This window comes from Pristiophorus japonicus, chromosome 1 (assembly GCF_044704955.1).
Source record: "Pristiophorus japonicus isolate sPriJap1 chromosome 1, sPriJap1.hap1, whole genome shotgun sequence".
Classification (NCBI taxonomy): domain Eukaryota; kingdom Metazoa; phylum Chordata; class Chondrichthyes; family Pristiophoridae; genus Pristiophorus; species Pristiophorus japonicus.
The window spans coordinates 194,133,549-194,157,929 of record NC_091977.1 but is presented as its reverse complement, the minus strand read 5'-3'; the positions used below and the strand labels follow the sequence as shown (position 1 = coordinate 194,157,929).

Sequence of the window (24,381 nt, the reverse complement as noted above, 5' to 3'; positions counted from 1 at the left end):
ATTTGTTCATGTTGGGATGTCACCTTAATTCACATTCACACTTGCCCTCATCAACCTGTTCCCCATATATGCGTTTTTAATGTAAAATTAGGCTTTCATGTATTCACACATGTTAAGCAAAAACAATCAATCCTTAAATAAAGTATGGCATTTTATGTTACATTTATATATTTTCAAATTTTCCCTTGGATATTTTTCAGGAGCTAATTATTTAAATGACTAACCCCAAAGTACACAGCCTCAGATCACATTTCAATGTTGATGTAGAAACTCAAATCTCCACTTTTAAACCTTTAATGATGCTATTATGCATTCAAGCTCTGTGTTTTAAAGGAAGAATGTCACAAAATATTAAATATTCTTCAATAAATAAATATAATGATAACGTTCAGTTAATATTAATGTTACTTGCTGCAGGTACAATTGAGTACTCATATTTAATCTAACATTAAATTTGGAATTAGAATCATAGAATCATAGAATGGTTACAGCACGGAAGAAGGCCATTCGACCTGTCGAGCCCATGCCACCTTGAAATTCAGATGGTTTAAGTCTAATTTTGAAACCAAGGTCAGCCTCACTAGAGGATTACAGGCATATATCTTTTCCATTGGCTCAACACTAAAGAATAGAATGGATTAGCTCTTTTGATGCACCATGAGGTTATACATAGTCGTGTCATCTAATTCTGAGTTACCTGAACTGAATTTAATCTTTTTTTAAGTTAGTGTCACAGTTTATCCCTCATTGCTGATTATACTGATCTGGTAAACAAGGTGATACTTTTTTGGCTATTGCGAATCGTCAAAGCACCATTCAAAAGTTTTGAACAATATAACTTAATGGACCCAATTTTTTGTCCTTTATACCCTGTATGCACCAGTTCAAGGAACATCATGGTCCAGAAGAAAGACTAAGAACAACACTACCAGGTCATCACCACATTTACACACAATGCACATTTCCACTGCAGAGTTGGGTTTTAGAATAATATTCAAGAGACATGGAAGTGATGTCATTATGCCTTCGACATCTTTTCCCAGCTTTTGTACTCTCACAGTGCCAGGTGTCAATCACAGCCACATATAAAGAGCATCCAGTGTTGGGATAAGCTATCGGAAGAAATTCATATAAAAGGGCATAATAGGAAAATTAAATGAACAGTTTTTCCCTGATTTTCTTCTTTTAGTTTTCTTTTTACTGTTATCCCTTTCTGGTAAATGCTCTGCTGTTGCTTTTTCTTCTAGCTCCATTAATGTCACCAAGGTGTTTCCCATTGGGAATTCCCAGATATGTGAGGTTTTTGGAGGAGGAAGATAAAGACCAAGCAGGATAATAAAACTCATGGAAAAGGAAATCAGTCGGGATTGATTTTCTATCGCCAGTTTTGCACTATTGTCGCCGAAGACCAATTTCACCACCAAGATTTTATTTTTATGTTGTTTCTTCTATTTTAAGGAAAGAAGCTGAGTCAACATCAATGGAGAACAAGGCAACTGATAAAAATAATGAAGACATTCATATTTCCAGAGATTTAAAAGAAAGGCAGACTTCTCCACACTTCAGAATGCAGCCTCTCTCACTGACCATCAAACCAAACAAATTTACAGTCTTGGGAGACTATGAATCAACAATTGCATATTCTAGAAATGACATTTCCACTGCATCTATAGAAAGGTACCCTGCAAACTCTGAAGGAGGATCTCGTAAGAGGAAAAGTACTCCCACAAAAGTAATTCATAATGTTCAGTCAGAAGACTTGTCAAAAGATATGGATGAACTTGAAGACATCAAAGTTGAATTGCCATCACCACAACCCATAGCCCAAATGATAGATTTAAGCAATTTAGGGTTTCAGTTATTCCGAACTTTTGATCACCTAGGTACTACGGGCTTGAAGCACGAGTCTATTAAACATAACTTAATGTGGCCTACCAGTCCGCTGATGTTGCATCCTTCTCGACCATATTTTGCCAATGTCCCTCCAGACTTTATGTTCCCTTTTGTTATGACACCATCAAATCTGCATTTTAGATATCCTTTTCATCAAAATGGTCCTCTAGGAAATCTTAATGGAGGTATCTCTGCTGCAGAAGAAAATAAGAACACGGTTGAGCGAGTCGATGTAAACATTCAAATTGATGACAGTTATTATGTTGATGTAGGTGGCAATCAGAAACGCTGGCAGTGCCGAATGTGTGAGAAGTCATACACTTCCAAGTACAACCTAGTGACACATATTTTGGGACACAGTGGTATCAAGCCTCATGCTTGTTCTCAATGTGGAAAACTATTCAAGCAACTGAGCCATCTACACACTCATATGCTCACACATCAGGGTACCAGGCCTCACAAATGTCATGTTTGCCACAAAGCTTTTACCCAAACCAGCCACCTCAAGCGACATATGATGCAACACAGTGATGTGAAGCCGTACAATTGTGGTATTTGCGGTAGGGGTTTTGCTTATCCAAGTGAGCTAAAAGCCCATGAAACCAAGCATGAGAATGGTCGAGACAACATTTGTGTTGAATGTGGACTTGACTTCCCTACCCTAGCCCAGTTAAAGAGGCATTTGACATCACACCGAGGTCCTACACTGTATCGCTGTGATGAATGTGACAAGACTTTCCAGTACCCAAGTCAGTTGCAAAATCACATGATGAAACACAAAGATATCCGTCCATATATATGCACTGAGTGTGGGATGGAATTCATTCAGCCTCACCACCTCAAGCAACACTCCCTGACTCACAAGGTAGGAATTTTGTGCAAAATAGAAAAGGGATATTTCATTGAAACCTTCTCAAAGATGGTGACAGAAAAGTTAATAAGGTAGAAACCTACAGCAGTTTGTCTATTGCAGGGGATTCTACCTTATGGAAAAATTAGGGCTGGAAATTGGCCCCATTAGTGACTCCGGGGGTGGAGGGGAGATAGCGGGGCGCTACCGATTCTGCGACCGGGCGTGGCGAGAGTACTGTGAAATTGCCGAGGACGTTGGCGGCGGAGGTAACCCCTAGTGCCACGATCTCCTGCACCCCGGAGATTATAATGTCATCTGGCTGTGCAGTGCCCCGGTAGCGCTCTGGGTCTGAACTTCAGTTCCTTCCCCTGCAGCATTGCCGGACGTCAACAGTTAGGGAGGTCGGCCGCTTGGTGAGCGATATTTAAAGGTAAGGTTGCTTGTGTCAATAAAAAATTAGTTTTCACCATTTTTTTGAACATTTTTTCAACATTTTGCTGCACAGCCCTTGATCAGCCCTGCACTTTGTTAGAGTGCTTGGGGTTGATTGTCACGGATTGCGGCTGCCATCGGCGAGGAGGGACATCAATTTCAGGCTGAGCCTGCAGCAATGGCCCTTCCGTCTAAGGGAGGGGAGGAGCCTCGGACACCAGCAGCGCTGCACTCGACATTGTGCTTGATTTAGCGCTCCACTTCCTTCCTGGAGCGCTAAATCGGAAGTTCGCGTCAGTTTCACTTGAGTAGCGCCCGGCGATACTTTTGTGCTACCGCAATAGTTATTGCCCCAAACGGGACGCTATACAATTTCTCCCCCTAGGTCTTTTAATATATTTATTGTTTATATTTACAATTAAATGGAATCAATTTTTTAAAATAGGCAGTTATGTGGAAAAACATGTTTAAGGTTTGCTGAAAGTCAACTACTCACTTGCAATATTGTATTATAAACACAATGGGCCAGATTTTGCTGAAAAATTACAGCGTCTGAACAACACACCCCGTTATTAATGCTCAAATCGGCCAGCAACTTGGAGCGAGGAAGAGGTACCCCATGAATTGAGAATCAGCACAAGTTTCTGGCCCATTTGCGCCGCTCCACCATTAGCTTCGCAAAAACGACATCTCACGCTTAACCTCCCCGTGATTCTAATACTGCTGCACTTGCACACTAATTGCCCATTAAACTCATAACAGAAAGTTGTCTAGTAATTAATAACATAAGTACTCTTTTAACAATGTGATAATTTATATGACTGTCATTCAGCCTCTCTTGCCCAGAAAGTAAATAATGATAAGTATAGAGTGTCATTCCTTTAAGTTGTGAATTGTTTTAGGAGATTTTAAAAATGTCAATTAAAAAAAAACTTACTTTTCCTTTCTGGCCCTTTTTTCTCTCCCTCTTAATCCAATCTTATTTCCCTCTCTTTATTTTTCTTTCTGTCTCTGATTTGAATTCACCCACTCTAAATCTGCTCCTACTCGTGCCTTTCTCTGTTTATTTCTAAATCCCTTAATCTTATTGATTAAGGAGATACACTGTTTGACCCATTCTTCACCAAGGCCCTGTTGTCCTCGTTGCACCCTTATCAGCTCACACTTCCAGCAACTTTGTGGGCAACATTTTTTTAAACCTAAACGTGCCGAACAATTCTAACTAACAGGGCCCACGCCAACAAAATCTGGCCCAATATGCATTAGGAAACACAGAATACACACAGGCACACACACGTTTCATTCATGGCTCAACTACCACAGCTCAATTCATTCATGCCATGAACCAAGCATGCTAACCTCCCTGATCCTCCATTCCACGCTCATTGAGCAAGACTCCATTCTGGGAGCCTCACCTTGCAATATTTACCTTAATTATGTAATCATATCCAATAAGCCACCATACCTTGTTTTCAAAATACTATGTAGCAAATCAAATGGAATACTTAGATTCCTATTTATGACTAATAATTGGATTTTATCTACACTGATTACAGAAGTTGGTCCTCAAAATCCTCGACCATTCAGAGTACTCCTGCTGTAATTTCAGTCAGAACTACTGGAAACTAGGCCAAGTCCAGCTTACACTGAATCCTGGCTTTCTCCCAAGTTTTCTCATTGGTCTGTTTGAAGTGGAGCATCTGTCTTCCCCAAACATCGCCATTGTCATAAGGGGTTAGAGGCAGGTTTGGGCCTTGGAGACTCCCCATGTGCTGGGCCTTCAGTAGAATCTGGGGTATGGTCATTAGAGTTATTCAGGTCAGATACGCCATGGCGACAGGGGTGGAAGTGGGGCTCGTCTAAGGGCCAGGATGGGATCGAGGCCGGGACCCGGAAAAGGATGCAAATCATAGAATCATAGAAAGTTATAGCACGGAAGGAGGCCATTTTGGCCCATTGTGTCCATGCCGGCCGACAAAGAGCTATCCAGCCTAATCCCACTTTCGAACTCTTGGTCCGTTGCCTTGTAGGTTACGGCACTTCAAGTGCATATCCAAGTACTTTTTAAATGTGTGAGGGTTTCTGCCTCGACAACCCTTTGAGAAAGAGAGTTTCAAACCCACGCCACCCTCTCTGGGTGAAAACATTTCTCCTCAAATCTCCTCTAAATCTCCTACCAATTACTTTTCTGTTAATAATGTTTTTTAAATTATTTTATAATGGGGCCGCTTTGACTAGAGGGCTGCTGGGGTTACCATTGAATTATTTCCATGAGGGACCCAACCCTCTTCTGACACTCCACCAGACTTTCAACGTATGGCAGGTACCCTTGATGCATCCCATTGCCTTGGGAACCCTCTCATGGGATTTAAAGGAAACCTATAACTCCCTGAAAGTTCACTAGGGTCAGTGGTGGAGGTTTCTGACAGGAATGATTCCGGAGTAGTTGCCCTAATCACTTGCTGGCAGATTATCGGGGATAACATGTTTACCAATGATAATATTTTCAAATTTCAACAAAATTAAGTCATCACACCTGTTCTATCTGTGTAAACATGAATTCAATTTCTATGAAATTTATACTTAAGTTAAAAATGTTAGAAGAATTACTGCAACGGCAGCAGAAAGGTAATTGGGAGATGTGAGTAATAGTTTTTGTCTATTGATGCTGAAGATTATGGTATCTTGGCCTTTATTGCAAAGGGAATGGAGTATAAAAGCTACAGTTATACAAGGTATTGGTGAGGCCACACCTTGAATACTGCATGCAGTTTTGGTTTCCATATTTAGGAAAGGATATACTTGCTTTGAAGGCAGTTCAGAGAAGGTTCACTAGGTTGATTCCGGGGATGAGGGGGTTGATTTATGAGGAAAGGTTGAGTAGGTTGGGCCTCTACTCATTGGAATTCAGAAGAATGAGAGGTGATCTTATCGAAACGTATAAGATTATGAGGAGGCTTGACAAGGTGGATGCAGAGAGGATGTTTCCACTGATGGGGGAGACTAGAACTAGAGAGCATGATCTTAGAATAAGAGGCTGCCCATTTAAAACAAAGATGGGGAGAAATTTCTTCTCTCAGAGGGTTGTAAATCTGTGGAATTCGCTGCCTCAGAGAGCTGTGGAAGCTGGGTCATTGAATAAATTTAAGACAGAAATAGACAGTTTCTTAAACGATAAGGGGATAAGGGGTTATGGGGAGTGGGCGGGGAAGTGGAGCTGAGTCCATGACCAGATCAGCCATGATCTTATTGAATGGCAGAGCAGGCTCGAGGGGCCGTATGGCCTACTCCTGTTCCTATTTCTTATGTTCATGTTCTTATTATACAAGATAACTGTTATCTTTTTTAATTATTTTTGCTGTGATCTTTATCCCGCATCCAACTCCCCTCCCCCCGTAGTCAGGCCATGTCTATGCAATTCTTCTCAGTGAGGAATCTGGGTGTCTGGGATTTAAATATTTGTTTTAAAGGGCACCATCATTACTACACCTTTTTTCTTGTTTGGAAAATGTTTTACAATAGCCATATGAGAATGGTGTGTTACGCATTGTCTACACATTGCAAAGCTTTATCAGTATTTTCTATAGAGTTGTTGCATATGCAAAAACTCAATAGGCTTAGTAGAAACATAGAAAAATAGGTGCAGGAGTAGGCCATTAGGCCCTTCGAGCCTGCACCACAATTCAATAAGATCATGGCTGATCATTCACCTCATTACCCCTTTCCTGCTTTCTCTCCATACCCCTTGATCCCTTTAGTTGTAAGGGCCATAACTAACTCCCTCTTGAATATATCGAACTGGCATCAACAACTCTCTGAGGTAGAGAATTCCACAGGTTCACAACTCTCTGAGTGAAGAAGTTTCTCATCATCTCAGTCCTAAATGGCTTACCCCTTATCATTAGACTGTGACCCCTAGTTCTGGACTTCCCCAACATCGGGAACATTCTTTCTGCATCTAACCTGTCCAGTCCCGTCAGAATTTTATATGTTTCTATGAGATCCCCTCTCATTCTTCTAAACTCCAGTGAATACAGGCCCAGTCAATCCAGTCTCTCCTCATATGTCAGTCCTGCCATCCCGGGAATAAGTCTGGTGAACCCTTGCTGCACTCTCTCAATAGCAAGAACGTCCTTCCTCAGATTAGGAGACCAAAACTGAACACAGCAGGAATGGGGTACTGAAGTTGTATGTTCAGCCATGAATGGCGGTGCAGGCTCGAAGGGCTGAATGGCCTACTCCTGCACCTATTTTCTATGTTCTATCTATCTACAATATTCGAGGTGAGGCCTCACCAAGGCCCTGTACAACTGCAGTAAGACCTCCCTGCTCCTATACTCAAATCCCCTAGCTATGAAGGCCAACATGCCATTTTCCTTCTTCACTGCCTGCTGTACCTGCATGCCAACTTTCAATGACTGATGTACCATGACACCCAGGTCTTGTTGCACCTCCCCTTTTTCTAATCTGCCGCCATTCAGACAATATTCTGCCTTCACATTTTTGCCACCAAAGTGGATAACCTCACATTTATCCACATTATACTGCATCTGCCATGCATTTGCCCACTCACCTAACTTTTCCAAGTCACCCTGCAGCCTCTTAGCATCCTCCTCACAGCTCACACCACCACCCAGCTTAGTGTTATCTGCAAACTTGGAGATATTACACTCAATTCCTTCATCTAAATCATTAATGTATATTGTAAATAGCTGGGGTCCCAGCACTGAGCCCTGCGGCACCCCACTAGTCACTGCCTGCCATTCTGAAAAGGACCTGTTTTTTCCTACTCTTTGCGTTCTGTCTGCCAGCCAGTTCTCTATCCATGTCAATGCATTACCGCCAATACCATGTGCTTTAATTTTGCACAACAATCTCTTGTGCGGGACCTTGTCAAAAGCTTTTTGAAAATCCAAATACACCACATCCACTGGTTCTCCCTTGTCCACTCTACTAGTTATATCCTCAAAAAATTCTAGAAGATTTGTCAAGCATGATTTCCCTTTCATAAATCCATGCTGACTTGGACCAATCCTGTCACTGCTTTCCAAATGCGCTGCTATTTCATCTTTAATAATTGATTCCAACATTTTCCCCACTACCGATGTCAGGCTAACCAGTCTATAATTCCTCGTTTTCTCTCTCCCTCCTTTTTTAAAAAGTGGTGTTACATTAGCTACCCTCCAGTCCATAGGAACTGATCTAGTCGATAGACTTTATGGAAATGATCACCAATGCATCCACTATTTCTAGGGCCACTTCCTTAAGTACTCTGGGATTCAGACTATCAGGCCCTGGGGATTTATCAGCCTTCAATCCCATCAATTTCCCTAACACAATTTTCTGACTAATAAGGATTTCCTTCCGTTCCTCCTTCTCGCTCGATCCTCTGTCCCCTCGTATTTCTGGAAGGTTATTCGTGTCTTCCTTCTTGAAGACAGAACCAAAGTATTTGTTCCATTGGTCTGCCATTTCTCTGTTCTCCATTATAAATTCCCCTGATTCTGACGGCAAGGGACCTACGTTTGTCTTCACTAATCTCTTTCCCTTCACATATCTATAGAAGCTTTTGCAATCAGTTTTTATGTTCCCTGCATGCTTCCTCTCATACTCTATTTCCCCCTCCTAATTAAACACTTTGTCCTCCTCTGCTGGATTCTAAATTTCCGTGAACTTCCGTGCGACCTGATTCTACTTTATTAGCTCTAAAATGAGGATTAAACATGGAGGCTTTCTTCATATACAAGGGCTGTACGTGTGTGCCTTTGGCCCAATGACCTCCTATGGTTGCTCCCCCTGGTGGCAGGTAAACCCAGGCATACATATATTACAAGAGTGCAACAGTACATATAAATGAGTGTACTATAGACATCTTCAGCTACTTGTGTTAGTCTTTCTTCTAATTGTCAAAGTGACATTTTTTCTGGACTGAGTAGCCTTCCCTTCTGACGTTATGTTGTCTCTGTCAGTGGAGTGGCTCATCATATGCTTTTCTAGCATACTTATATTAGCGATCTTTGTGAGCAGTACCACAAAAAGCTAATTCTCAGAGAGTGACTGTATATCAGAGGAAAATGGAGGTATTGGGCCTGAAAATCTTCAGCAATGTATGTAGCATATGGAGGTTCTGGCTGCCCCAGGCCCCATAGGGAAATCATTCCTCGTGAAAATCCTCAGGCCCAATGGCAGGTCCCTGGTGAAAATCAGGCGTAGCAGGCCTAATGGAGGCTCAAATTCTGGCAGGTCCCAGAAATGCTGGATCCTGCCACATAGCTACTAGAAATCAAACCCCTATGGGTCCTAGGAAAGGCAGAACATCCATATGCCCCAAACATGGCCCATTGCATTGAAGGGAATGGGGCTGAGGGCAGGGATTTTCGATACCAGGATTTTCCTCAGCATCCTTACTATGTATCAACCAAGATGCCAGGATGAACTCAGTATACAGGCAGAACTGAAACCCACTGGGGTCTCCAGGCCTGAATCCTACCTTGAAAGATCCCAGAAATTCTTAATTTGCCTCTTCAGAGTGGCTGCCTTATTGGGCACTTTAGAGGAGGGCCAGTCAGTGATCCTAGGTGGCCATTTCCCTCCCTCCTTTCCTGCAGCATGATACACTCAAGTTGGCCAAATCCATGCAAATAAGTTGACCCTGCCTTGACCCCAGATAATACAGCGCCAATTCTCCCACACATACACCAACAGAGTGGGGCCGAGCATCTTCAGACTCATTGACTCATGTCATTGTTTTGTTTTCTCAATAGTAAAAGTGGATCAGAAGTGAAGACTCAAGGGGTGTCAATCAGAATTTGAACAGCTTTTCTGGATGAATGCATCATTAGCATTAAGGCATTGTACATTAGCATTAGATGAGAAAAAAACATTTAACCATTGGGCCCTACTACATCGAAACACCATCCCTGTACAATCTGCCTTAACACAAATTCAATTCCACCCACTTACTCTTCTGAAGAAAGGATCTGCATAAATCCTCCCTGATCCCCAAAAGTTAACAAACAAAAGCTCCATAATATTTACCAATCCCTCTAATCTCCATTATTCAAACTCTGGCCTTTCCCTGCTCAGGCAAATCCCACCCTTCCCAGCAATAAAGGACCATTACATCATCTGGAGTATCATTGTGGGTGGAGATTAGAGATAGTAAGGGAAAAAAGTCACTGGTGGACGTAGTTTATAGGCCCCCAAACAATAACTTCACGGTGGGGCGGGCAATAATCAAGGGAATAATGGAGGCATGTGAAAAAGGAACGGCAGTAATCATGGGGGATTTTAACCTACATATCGATTGGTCAAATCAAATCGCACGGGGTAGCCTTGAGGAGGAATTCATAGAATACATACGGGATTGTTTCTTAGAACAGTATGTTACAGAACCTACAAGGGAGCAAGCGATCTTAGATCTGGTCCTGTGTAATGAGACAGGAATAATAAACGATCTCCGAGTAAAAGATCCTCTCGGAATGAGTGATCACAGTATGGTTGAATTTGTAATACAGATTGAGGGTGAGGAGGTAGTGTCTCAAACAAGCGTACTATGCTTAAACAAAGGGGACTACAGTGGGATGAGGGCAGAGTTGGCTAAAGTAGACTGGGAACACAGACTAAATGGTGGCACAATTGAGGAACAGTGGAGGACTTTTAAGGAGCTCTTTCATAGTGCTCAACAAAAATATATTCCAGTGAAAAAGAAGGGCGGTAAGAGAAGGGATAACCAGCCGTGTATAACCAAGGAAATAAAGGACAGTATCAAATTAAAAACCAATGCGTATAAGGTGGCCAAGGTTAGTGGGAAACTATAAGATTGGGAAGATTTTAAATGACAGCAACGAATGACTAAGAAAGCAATAAAGAAAGGAAAGATAGATTACGAAAGTAAACTTGCGCAAAACATAAAAACAGATAGTAAAAGCTTTTACAGATATATAAAACGGAAAAGAGTGACTAAAGTAAATGTTGGTCTCTTAGAAGATGAGAAGGGGGATTTAATAATGGGAAATGTGGAAATGGCTGAGACCTTAAACAATTATTTTGCTTCGGTCTTCACAATGGAAGACACAAAAACCATGCCAAAAATTGCTGGTCACAGGAATGTGGGAAGGGAGGACCCTGAGACAATCACTATCACTCGCGGGGTAGTGCTGGACAGGCTAATGGGACTCAAGGTAGACAAGTCCCCTGGTCCTGATGAAATGCATCCCAGGGTATTAAAAGAGATGGCGGAAGTTATAGCAGATGCATTCGTTATAATCTACCAAAATTCTCTGGACTCTGGGGAGGTACCAGCGGATTGGAAAGCAGCTAATGTAACGCCTCTGTTTAAAAAAGGGGGCAGACAAAAGGCAGGTAACTGTAGGCTGGTTAGTTTAACATCTGTAGTGGGGAAAATGCTTGAAGCTATCATTAAGGAAGAAATAGCGGGACATCTAGATAGGAATAGTGCAATCAAGCAGACGCAACATGGATTCATGAAGGGGAAATCATGTTTAATTAATTTACTGGAATTCTTTGAGGATATAACGAGCATGGTGGATAGAGGTGTACCGATGGATGTGATGTGTTCAGATTTCCAAAAGGCATTCGATAAGTTGCCACACAAAAGGTTACTGCAGAAGATAGAGGTACGCGGAGTCAGAGGAAATGTATTAGCATGGATAGAGAATTGGCTGGCTAACAGAAAGCAGAGAGTCGGGATAAATGGGCCCTTTTCGGGTTGGAAATCGGTGGTTAGTGGTGTGCCACAGGGATCGGTGCTGGGACAACAACTGTTTACAATATACATAGATGACCTGGAAGAGGGGACAGAGTGTAGTGTAACAAAATTTGCAGATGACACAAAGATTAATGGAAAAGCGGGTTGTGTAGAGGGCACAGAGAGGCTGCAAAGAGATTGAGATAGGTTAAGCGAATGGGCTAAGGTTTGGCAGATGGAATACAATGTCGGAAAGTGTGAGGTCATCCACCTTGGAAAAAATAAAAGTAAAAGGGAATATTATTTGAATGGGGAGAAATTACAACATGCTGCGGTGCAGAGGGAACTGGGGGTCCTTGTGCATGAATCCCAAAAAGTTAGTTTGCAGGTGCAACAGGTAATCAGGAAGGCAAATGGAATGTTGGCCTTCATTGCGAGAGGGATGGAGTACAAAAGCAGGGAGGTCCTGCTGCAACTGTATAGGGTATTGGTGAGGCCGCACCTGGAGTACTGCGTGCAGTTTTGGTCACCTTACTTAAGGAAGGATATACTAGCTTTGGAGGGGGTACAGAGATGATTCACTAGGATGATTCCGGAGATGAGGGGGTTACCTTATGAAGATAGATTGAGTAGACTGGGTCTTTACTCGTTGGAGTTCAGAAGGATGAGGGGTGATCTTATAGAAACATTTAAAATTATGAAAGGGATAGACAAGATAGAGGCAGAGAGGTTGTTTCCACTGGTCGGGGAGACTAGAACTAGGGGGCACAGCCTCAAAATACGGGGGAACCAATTTAAAACCGAGTTGAGAAGTAATTTCTTCTCCCAGAGGGTTGTGAATCTGTGGAATTCTCTGCCCAAGGAAGCAGTTGAGGCTAGCTCATTGAATGTATTCAAATCACAGATAGATAGATTTTTAACCAATAAGGGAATTAAGGGTTACGGGGAGCGGGTGGGTAAGTGGAGCTGAGTCCACGGCCAGATTAACCATGATCTTGTTGAATGGCAGAACAGGCTCGAGGGGCTAGATGGCCTACTCCTGTTCCTAATTCTTATGTTCTTATGTTCTTATGTACCCCCGCCCTGGCCGAAGAGCTTGCCGGTCCGCTCCCCCGTCTGACATCCCAGGCCGAATGGTCTCCTCCTTCTGGTCCCCAGTCCTTCCTGACCTCTCTCTCTCTCTCTCCCTGCCATCTGGGCATCTGCTGCAGTCACCTGCGCTGATTTCCTTACCTGCGCCGGTTTCTTTAACTCTCCAGAAGGTTTTTCTGCAGAGGCCACATATGCCGGCCTAAGCAGAACTGGAGTAGCTCTTAGATGGCCAAACTTGCCGAAATGGCCAGAATTGGCGCGGGTGACAGGTTACACCCGCTTTGGCTGAAAAAAAAACGAACCTAAAAAAAAACCTTAATTAACTGAGTTACGCTGGTGCAAATTGATTGGGGAAACTTAGGCCAAAAAAAGCGGCCTGCTCAAAAAAACGATGCAAGTCACTGGGGAAAATTAAGCCCGTATATTTGGAGAGAGACAGATCAATGGATATAAATCATACCATATTATCTTTAATAGTGAGATTCTTGCTGTGCTTTTGACTTGAAAAGCAATTATGTAAAAAAAACATTCTTTTCATATGCTCCTTCCCCTGACTGATAACCTGCCGCATTTATCATTTCCTCCCCAATTTAGAAGGCAGAACAGTGCAGCTCAAAGAGATCAAAATGGATTGTTTTTTGCTCAATCCACTACTAAACATACTTGAACACAACAGGAAGGAACCCCACCCCTTGTAGTTAACCCCTTGAGACTTGTGCAGCTTTGCCTCCAGAGGGTTTTAGCTACCAGCAATAGACAAAAGAAAAGTTGAGGAAGTTGACTGAAAGAGGACAGGATATAAACATGCCTGCAAGCTTGTTAGATAGAAAGAACATTGCACCTCTGGTACATATGCAGCAGGAAGAGGAAAGCAGCTGGTGCTGAGATGTCTTAAAATTGTTTTGCTTTTTACTGTTTATTACAAATTCTTTAGAAGCTTTAGTTCCCATCATTATGTGTATGTTTCTTTAGTTTCTGGTGTAATTCTGCACATACATAATTATGGAACCAGTTAAATCAATTTTGTAGGATACTTACTCCTATTCTAAATATGGAACATCATACTAAATCACTAAAAACCACTGTCTATGGATAATGCCCTCCTCTCCTCTCTCACTTTCAAAAGGGAATTGGATATATACTTGAAAAAGGTCTCCCGGGAAAGAGCTGGAGAGTGCGACTAATTGAATCGCTCTTTCAAAGAGCCGGAATGGGCATGATGGGCCAAATGGCCTCCTTCTGTGCTGTATTATTCTATGATTCTCTGGTTCCTTCCTTCATAGCTATGCTGAACTTGAATATGAATCTAAATGACAGAGCATTTTAGCTAGGCTAGGCTGATGAGTGGCAAGTAACATTCACGCCACATAAGTGCCAGGCAATGGCCATTTCTGAGAGAATCTAACCACCTCCCCTTGACATTCACTGGCATTATTATCGACAAATCCCCCCACCAACATTCTCAGGGTCTCCATTAACCAGAAATTCAACTAGACCAGCCACATAAATGCCTTGGCTATTAGAGCAGGTCAGAGGCTGGGTTTTCTGCGGTGAGTGTCTCATCTCCTGACTCCCCAAAGCCTTTCCACCATCTACAGGGCATAAGTCAGGAGTGTGATGGAATACTCTCCACTTGTCTGGATGGGTGCATCTTGAACAACACTCAAGAAGCTCACCGCCATCCAGGACAAAGCAGTCCACTTGATCAGCACCATGGTTGTGCTGCGTACTATCTACAGGATGCACTGCAGCAACTCGCGAAGGCTTGTTTGGCAGCACCTCCAGAACCCGCAACCTCCACCACCTAAAAGGACAAAGCCAGAGGTGCGTGGGACCATCACCATCTCCAATTTTTCCTCGGGAACATCACCATCTCCAATTTTCCCTCCACGTTACATACCATCCCAATGTGGACATATATTGCCATTCCTGCATTGTCACTGGGTCAAAATTATCGAATTCTCTATCCAACAGCACTGTGGGAATACCTTTGGTTCAAAAGTAAGGTTCAACACCACCTTATCACATGCAACTAGGGATGGGCAATAAATGCTGGCCTTGCCAGCGATGCCCATCACAACAACCAACAACTTGTATTCATATAGCGCCTTTAACATAGTAAAATGTTCCAAGTTGCTTCACAGAAGCGTTATAAAACAAAATTTGAGCCCGAACCACATAAGGAGCTATTAGGGCAGATGACCAAAAGCTTGGTCAAAGAGGTAGATTTTAAGGAGGGTCTTAAAGGAGGAAAGAGAGGTAGAGAGGCAGAGAGGGTTGGGGGGGAATTCCCAGGGCTTAGGGCCTAGGCAGCTAAAGGAACGTCTACCAACGGTTGAGCGATTATAATCAGGGAGGCCGAAAAGGCCAGAATTTAAGGAGCACAGATATCTCGGCGTGTGGTGGGGCTGGAGGAGATTACAGAGATAGGGAGAGGTGAGGCCATGAAGGGATTTAAAAACAAGGATGAGAATTTAAAAATCGAGGTGTTGCTTAACCGGGAGCCAATGTAAGTCAGCGAGCACTGAGGTAATAGATGAATGGGACTTGGTGCGAGATAGGACACGGGCAGCCGAGTTTTAGATGACATCAAGTTTATGTAGGGTAGAACATAGGAGGCCAGCCAGGAGTGCATTGGAATAGTCAAGTCTAGAGGTAACAAAGGCAAGGATGAGGGTTTCAGCAGTGGATGAGCTGGGGCAGGGGTGGAGTCGGGACATATTATGGAGGTGGAAATAGGCAGTCTTAATAATGGCGCAGATGTGAAGTCAGAAGCTCATTTCAGGGTCAAGTATGACACCAAGATTGTAAACAGTCTGGTTCAGCCTCTGACAGATGCTAGGGAGAGGGATGGAGTCGGTGACTAGAGAACGCAGTTTGTGGCGGGGACTGAAAACAATGGCTTTGATCTTCCCAATATTTAATAGAAGGAAATTTATGATCATTCAGTACTGGATGGCAGACAATGTCCAACAAGTTAGAGACCATGGAGGGGCCAAGAGAAGTGGTGGTGAGGTAGAGCTGGATGTCGTCAGTGTACATGTGGAAACTGATGCTGTGTTTTGGGATGAGGTCACTGGGGGGGCAGCATATAGATGAGAGCTTGAAGGGGGCCATGGATAGATCCTTGGGGGACACCAGAGGTAATGATTCCAGAGTGAGAAGAGAAGCCATTGCAGGTGATACTCTGGCTACGATTAGATAGATAAGAATGGAACAGATGAGTGCAGTCCCACCCAGCTGGATGACAGTGGAGAGGTGTTGGAGAAGGATGGAATGGTCAACCGTGTCAATGACTGCAGACAGGTTGAGAAGGATGAGGATGGATAGTTTACCTTTGTCACAATCACATAGGATGTAATTTGTGACTTTGATAAGAGCCGTTACGGTACTGTGGCACGTGCAGGAACCTGATTCAAGGGAACGGAGTTTGTAGTTGGGCCCAGAGAGATGAGCACGGATTTGGGAGGAGACAAGGCATTCAAGGATTTTGGAGAGCAAAGGAAAGTTGGAGATGGGGCGGTAGTTTATAAGGACGGAGGGGTCAAGTGTTTTTTTGAGGAGAGGGGTGATGACGGCATATTTGAAGGAGAGGGGGACAGTACCTGAGGAGAGAGAACCGTTAATAACCGCTAACATGGGAGGCAGAAAAGGAAGTTGGGTGGTGTTGTGTATGCATTACATAAGTATACTCCCTGTACACTCAATGTACAATTACGTAAGACCACTGGATGTACCTTCAGACTGTATACACTATGCTTGTATCACCAGAGGGTGCAACTGGTGGAGACCTAGGGGTCACCTGTACACGACAGGTAACCAGGTATAAAAGGGAGCTCACCATACTGTACCCTCACTCAGGAGCTGCAATAAATGGACTAAGGTCACCACAGTTGAAGTACAATACCTTACCTCGTGGAGTCATTACTAGAGTGCTTACAGACACAATAGGTCATCAGCAGTTTCGTGAGAATAAGGTCAAGGGAGCAAGAAGTGGGTTTCATGGACGAGATGAGCTCTGAGAGGGCATGAGAGGAGATCGGAGAGAAACTGGAGAAAGATTCAAGGTCAGAGCTAGGACGGGGAGGAACCTTCAAGGAAGATTGGCCCAGTCAGCTAGGGGAAGGAAGAGGAAGAGGCAGTTGAACGGATAGTCTCAATCTTAAAGACAAAGAAGTCCATGAGCTCCTCACACTTGTTGTTGGAGGTGAGGGTGGAGGAGACAGGGAGAGATAATTAGTTTTTAGCGGTGCTCGCTGAACCCTTTCTGCCCCGTGGCGGAGATTGGCCAGCGCCCCATGAGGCTGCTGTGAGCAGTGTCAACGCCTGCCTTGTGGGGCACAAACCGGGCTGACAGCTGCTTGCAGGGCGAAAGTTAAAGGGGAGTTCAGGTGCACCGCACGCCGCCATTTTTATTTTGCGGCTGACTCGCTGGTCGGCTCCTTCTTTGTTCCTTTGACGCGGTCCGGTCCGCCAGCGTGCAGTCCAGCACTCTGTTTGGGTGGCCCAATGGAGGCCATCAGAGGCCCAGCAGAGTGCGCAGCTGGAGAGGGGCATTAAAATGCGTAAGGCTACGCGGGGCTGTAGCGCTGACAAACGTCTCTGAGCAGCACCCCGGATCCTGCCCCAACAGGAAGTGGAGCACTCAACATTGCGCTCCACTGTCTGTGAGGGGCGATAACCGCAAATTCGTGGCCGGGGCGGGAATTCCATGCTGGCACAGGAGGTCCCGCCTTGAGTCGGTTACCGTCCCCAATCAGGGCACTGGGGAATTTCGCCCCCACAGTGTGAATGCAGCCGCGCTGCCGCCAACTGTGGCAATTCTGGGGCGGCCAGTGGCAGGTGGCAAAGCCGCTTCTGGCTCCAACCCGCACTGTATGAAGAATCTACGATTGATTGGGCTCATTAAGCCCAACTTGCGAGGTTTCCAGCCAATTGAAGGAAGCGGGTCTGATGACGTCGTTTGATGACGCATCATCAGCCGGTTTCCTTAAAGTGATCATGGCCACATGATTTTGACAGTTGTGTTGTCAGTGTTCTACAACATTGAGCTACTGCAAACACTAACAAACACTGCACAAAGGTGTATGGCTGCACACAGGCTCTCCCATGATTCCCTCCATATGCTTATGGAGGGAGTCACAGCATGCAGGGAGGTTCTCTTCCCTTCCAAAGGAGGAAGAGTCCTCCCCAGGACACCAATGCAGCCTGGTTGCACATTGCACAGGAGGACACAAGCAGGGATGGCATCAGGAGGAGCTGGCTGCAGTGGCCCAAACCTTTTAATGATCTCAGTAGATCACGAAATGTTACTGCAAAGTCATACTCAACCTCATCCTGCTGTGCTGCTCATCACATCCCCATCACTCTGCCTTCCTTACCCTACTCCTACACATCCATACTCTCACCAGCTTACTTTGAACTTCCAGCCATCCCTCTCTCTATCTACATTATCAGTTCCCCATTTCACTAGCCACCCCTCACACGCACTCTCATCCTTGTCCAATCATACCAACTAAGAGGACACAAGTGTAGGCACTTGGGTCTTTTAGCCAATTTTCATGTAGAGTTTCTGCTAATGTGTTGTCAAACATTGAAATCTTTATTTTCAACACTTTGCGTTCTTGAACAGATTTATGTGCACCTTTGGAAGTGGCTTAGTGAGTTGTCGTGAATGGTGAGACCTAACGGTACCCCCACAATGGTGATGAGTGTGAAAGGAATAGCTTGGGCATTGCAGAGATGCTTTATGGTGCTGGTGTGGGGTGGTGTCAACCTGGTGCATCATGTGGCAGCCAGGGTGTACAGCGCTAAGTGAAGTAAATGTGGCCATGGTGAGGCCATCCCTGGCCTCCTGGCCAGCAATGTGGTCAGGTGCTGATGCCCTGAGTCATGTGCAGCATCAGTTGATTGCGGAGAAGTTTGGTGTTATTGATGGTGATGCTGGTGTGTTTAGTGATGTTGGTGTTGGGGCTGATCGTGATGGGATTCTGAGGACCGAGTTGAGATTTTCTCAAGGGCACCGCAGCTGAAGTTGAGATGACAAAAGTGATCTGTCAATGGTGAGAGGGGTTGTTCCAATGAGGTGAGAGTGGACAGAGATCACTGCAAACGCATTCAAACTGCATAAAGCTTAAAAGTGTCATCTAAATCCTGAAAGCTTCAGCTTCTGAGGTTGGAAAGTGAACAGTTGTGAAATGGTAGCTTTTATACCACTTCTGCAGCTGTCAACTAGTCAAAGCAATGGAGAGTCACTGAGAACCTAACATACTTACCTGACATGATGCCCGAGCGACGGGAAGCTCATTAAAAACTTGGCAAAACCCTTTGGAGCTGGTAAAATGCTGCTAAAATAGGTTTAAGCAGCTTGTTAACTATCACACTTGCCTAACCCGCCGTTTAGTGCCCAGTCTGCAATCAGCAGCAAGAACCGGCACTTTGGAAAATGACAAGGAGGCGGGTTCAGAGTGGACTTCCGCCCTGCTGTCAATCAGGGCCATTTTGACAGCAGGCCCGCCTCCAAACTCTCACTCGCAGGGCTGGTAAGATTCCGGCTTAGTTCCTATAGTCGGGAGTGGATGCTGAAGGAAGGAGCGTTTCAAACAAGAGGAAAATATGCAAGGTTGTTGAAGAGTCTGGCTTGTCTTACTATTACTTTCAAAAGCACCACAATATGACTGGACAGAGTTATGGAAAAAGCAAAGAAATGCCGTATATAATTATGATGCAATGCGCAATCAGCATTAGCTAAATGTACAAGGATATGAAAATAAAATGATACCAATGTCTCTGCTGCTTCCAATGTTTTTATATTGTTGTAATTGAGGACACAGTTGGGTAATGATCTGCTAAATCACTATTGTACATAGCATTTGAATTATTTATTAGCGCTGGGTCAAAGATGGTCATTGTTGATATAAAAAATGCTTCGAACAACATTTGAAATCTGAATTGGTTTTGCTTGAGTGCTTTCACATAGTAGGATAGCCTTAACCTTGACAAAAGAATAACATATAACTGTTATATCTATAAACTTGTTTTTACTCTGTATAGCCACCAGCGGGCTCATTCCCTGGAGTCCAAAGGGATCCCATAATCTCTTGGGAGCACAGGTATTTAAAGAGGCCTCACAGGTTGGAGAGGCACTCTGGAGACCTGCAATAAAAGACTAAGGTCACACATTACTTTGAGCTCACAGTGTTCAGTCAGACTCTTTCTCCATACATAACAACTGGCGATGAGATACAGATAGCGAACCGAAAGATGCAGAGAACAGTGGCCAACCTGGAGAAGTTCTCGGAGGAAGATGATTGGGAAACTTTTGTGGAGCGACTCGACCAATACTTCATAGACAACGAGCTAGATGGGGAAGAGAGCGCTGCTAAACGTCTGTGGGGCACCAACGTATGGCCTCATGAAGAATCTGCTCACTCCAGCGAAACCCACGGAGAAATCGTATGACAATTTGTGCACACTGGTCCAAGAGCATTTGAACCTGAAGGAAAGCGTTCTGATGGCGAGGTACCGGTTCTACACCTACAAAAGATCTGAAGGCCAGGAAGTGCCGAGTTATGACGCCGAGCTAAGATGCCTTGCAGGACATTGCGAATTTGAAGGACATTTGGAGCACATGCTCAGAGACTTTTTTATACTTGGCATTGGCCACAAAACCATACTTCGCAAACTTTTGACTATAGAGACCCCAACCTTGAGTAAGGCCATAGCGATAGCCCAGGCGTTTATTGCCACCAGTGACAATACGAAGCAAATCTCTCAGCACACAAGTGCTGCTACAAATACTGTGAAAAAAGTGATGTTGTTTTCGAATCGTAATGTACAGGGCAGGTCACACATACCTGCAGCTGCACGTCTGCAGATGTCTCAGAGTCCACCATCAAGGGTGATGAATGCAAGGCCATTAACACCTTGTTGGTGCTGCAGGGGTGATCATCGTTTCCATTCATACGTTTACAAGGGCTGTGGAACAATGGGACACCTCCAACAAGTGTGCAGGCAAGCTGCAAATCCTGCTAAACCTGCAAACCACCATGTTGCAGAGGAGGACAGATTCACGGAGGATCACGACGAACCAGAGCCTCAGACTGAGGAGGCAGAGGTACATGGGATGCACATATTCACCACAAATTGTCCCCCGATAATAGAAACATAGAAAATAGGTGCAGCAGTAGGCCATTCAATCCTGGCTGATCGTTCACCTTTCCTGCTTTCTCTCCATACCCCTTGATCCCTTTAGCCGTAAGGGCCATATCTAACTCTCTCTTGAATATATCCAATGAACTGGCATCAATAACTCTCTGCAGTAGGGAATTTCACAGGTTAACAACTCTCTGAATGAAGAAATTTTTCCTTATCTCAGACCTAAATGGCTTACCCCTTATCCTTAGACTATGTTCCCTGGTTCTGGACTTCCCCAACATCGGAAACATTCTTCCTACATCTAACCTGTCCAGTCCCGTCAGAATTTTATATGTTTCTATGAGATCCCCTCTCATCCTTCTAAACTCCAGTGAATAAAGGCCCAATCGATCCAGTCTCTCCTCATATGTCAGCCCTGCCATCCCGGGAATCAGTCTGGTGAACCTTCGCTGCACTTCCTCAATAGCAAGAACGTCCTTCCTCAGATTAGGAGACCAAAACTGAACACAACATTCCAGGTGAGATCTCACCAAGGCCCTGTACAACTGCAGTAAGACCTCCTTACTCCAATACTCAAATCCCCTAGCTATGAAGGCCAAAATACCATTTGCTTTCTTCACCGACTGCTGTATCTGCATGCCAACTTTCAATGATTGATGTACCATGACACCCAGGTCTCGTTGCACCTCCCCTTTTCCGAATCTGCCGTCATTCAGATAATATTCTGCCTTCGTGTTTTTGCCACCAAAGTGGATAACCTCACATTTATCCACATTATACTGCATCTGCCATGTGTTTGCCCACTCACCTAACCTGTCCAAATCACCCTGCAGCCTCTTAGTATCCTCCTCACAGTTCACACCACCACCGAGCTTCATGTCATCTGCAAACTTGGAGATATTACACTCAATTCCTTCATCTAAATCATTGATGTATATTGTAAATAGCTGGGGTCCCAGCACTGAGCCCTGCGGCACCCCACTAGTCACTGCCTGCCATTCTGAAAAGGACCCGTTTATCCCAACTCTCTGCTTCCTGCCTGCCAACCAATTCTCTATCCACGTCAGTACATTGCCCCCAATACCATGTGCTTTAATTTTGCACAACAATCTCTTGTGTGGGACCTTGTCAAAAGCCTTTTGAAAGTCCAAATACACCACATCCACTGGTTCTCCCTTGTCCACTCTACTGGTTACATCCTCAAAAAATTCTAGAAGATTTGTCAAGCATGATTTGTCTTTTATAAATCCATGCTGACTTGGACCGATCCTGTCACTGCTTTCCAAATGCGCTGCTATTTCATCTTTAACAATTGATTCCAACATTTTCCCCACTACTGATGTCAGGCTAACCGGTCTATAATTACCCATTTTCTCTCTTCCTCTTTTCTTAAAAGGTGGTGTTACATTAGCTACCCTCCAGTTCATCGGAACTGATCCAGAGTCGATAGACTGTTGGAAAATGATCACCAATGCATCCACTATTTCTAGGGCCACTTCCTTAAGTACTCTGGGATGCAGACTATCAGGCCCTGGGGATTTATCGGCCTTCAATCCCATCAATTTCCCTACCACAATTTCCCGCCTAATCAGGATTTCCTTCAGTTCCTCCTTCTCACTAGACCCTCGGTCGCCTAGTATTTCCGGAAGGTTATTTGTGTCTTCCTTCGTGAAGACAGAACCAAAGTATTTGTTCAATTGGTCTGCTATTTCTTTGTTTCCCATTATAAATTCACCTGAATCTGACTGCAAGGGACCTACGTTTGTCTTCACTACTGTTTTTCTCTTCACATATCTATAGATGTTTTTGCATTCGGTTTTTATGTTCCCAGCAAGCTTCCTCTCATACTCTATTTTCCCCTTCCTAATTAAACCCTTTGTCCTCCTCTGCTGAATTATAAAATTCTCCCAGTCCTCAGGTTTGCTGCTTTTTCTGGCCAATTTATATGCCTCTTCCTTGGTTTTAACACTAGCCTTAATTTCCCTTGTTAGCCACGGTTGAGCCACCTTCCCCATTTTAGAAACATAGAAACATAGAAAATAGGTGCAGGGGTAGGCCATTCGGCCCTTCGAGCCTGAAGTTCATCCATGTGATCTTTAAATGTCTGCCATTGCCTATCCACCGTCAACCTTTTAAGTATCATTCGCCAGTCTATTCTACCTAATTCAGGTCTTATACCATCGAAGTTACCTTTCCTTAATGCTGAATGTTGAACTAAATGGACTCTTGGTGTCAATGGAGCTGGACATGGGCGCAAGCGAGTCCATCATGGGCAAAAAGACTTCCGAAGGACTGTGGTGCAACAAGGCCTCAAGGCCAGTCTTAACTCCAGTTCGCACAAAACTCAGAACTCACACAAAAGAACTGATTCCTGTAATCGGCAGTGCTACCGTAAAGGTCTCCTACGATGGAGCGGTGCACAAGCTACCACTCTGAGTGGTACCGGCGGCGATGGTCCCACGCTGCTCGGAGGTGTTGGCTGGGAAAGACACGCTGGAACTGGGACGACGTCTGAGTGCTATCGCCCGCTGACGACACTTCGTGTGCCCAGGTCTTAAAGAAATTTCCTTCGCTGTTCGAACCAGGCATCGGGAAATTCCAAGGAGCAAAAGTGCAGATCCACCTAATTCCGGGGTCGCGACCCATCCATCACAAGGCGAGAGCAGTACCGTACATGATGAGAGAAAGGGTAGAAATCGAGCTAGACCGGCTACAAAGAAAGAGCATAATTTCACCGATCGAGTTCAACGAGTGGGCCAGTCCTATCGTCCCAGTCCTCAAGGGAGACGGCACCCTCAGAATCTGTAGCAATTACAAAGTAACTATCAATTGTTTCTCCCTTCAGGACCAATGCCCAATACCAAAGGCGACGACCTTTTTGCAGCGCTAGCGTGAGGAAAGACCTTCACGAAGCTGGATCTGACTTCAGCCTACATGACGCAGGAACTGGAGGAATCGTCGAAGGCCCTCACCTGCATCAACACGCTCAAAGGTCTTTTTGTTTATAACAGATGCCCGTTTGGAATACGATCAGCGACGGCGATATTTCAGGGAAACATGGAAAGCCTACTGAAGTCGTTTCGCACATCTTGGTCACAGGTCAGAACACAGTCGAGCATCTGCAGTACCTGGAGGAGGTTCTTAATCAACTCAACCGCGTGGGGCTCAGGTTAAAATGCTCGAAGTGTGTTTTCCTGACGCCTGAAGTGGAGTTCTTGGGAAGGAGGATTGCGGTGGATGGCAT

General features: G+C 44.4%; 1 protein-coding gene across 2 annotated transcripts in view; it reads left to right on the top strand.

The window, feature by feature from the left end:
* znf366 (zinc finger protein 366) overlaps window positions 1-24,381 on the top strand; it is a 65,027-nt gene that overhangs the window by 20,215 nt on the left and 20,431 nt on the right. For both annotated transcript variants that reach the window (XM_070868220.1, XM_070868131.1), the window contains exon 2: window positions 1,459-2,758. In XM_070868220.1, coding sequence (XP_070724321.1) covers window positions 1,481-2,758 — 1,278 coding nt within the window. In that variant the 5' untranslated portion in view covers window positions 1,459-1,480. The remainder of the gene's footprint in view (window positions 1-1,458; window positions 2,759-24,381) is intronic.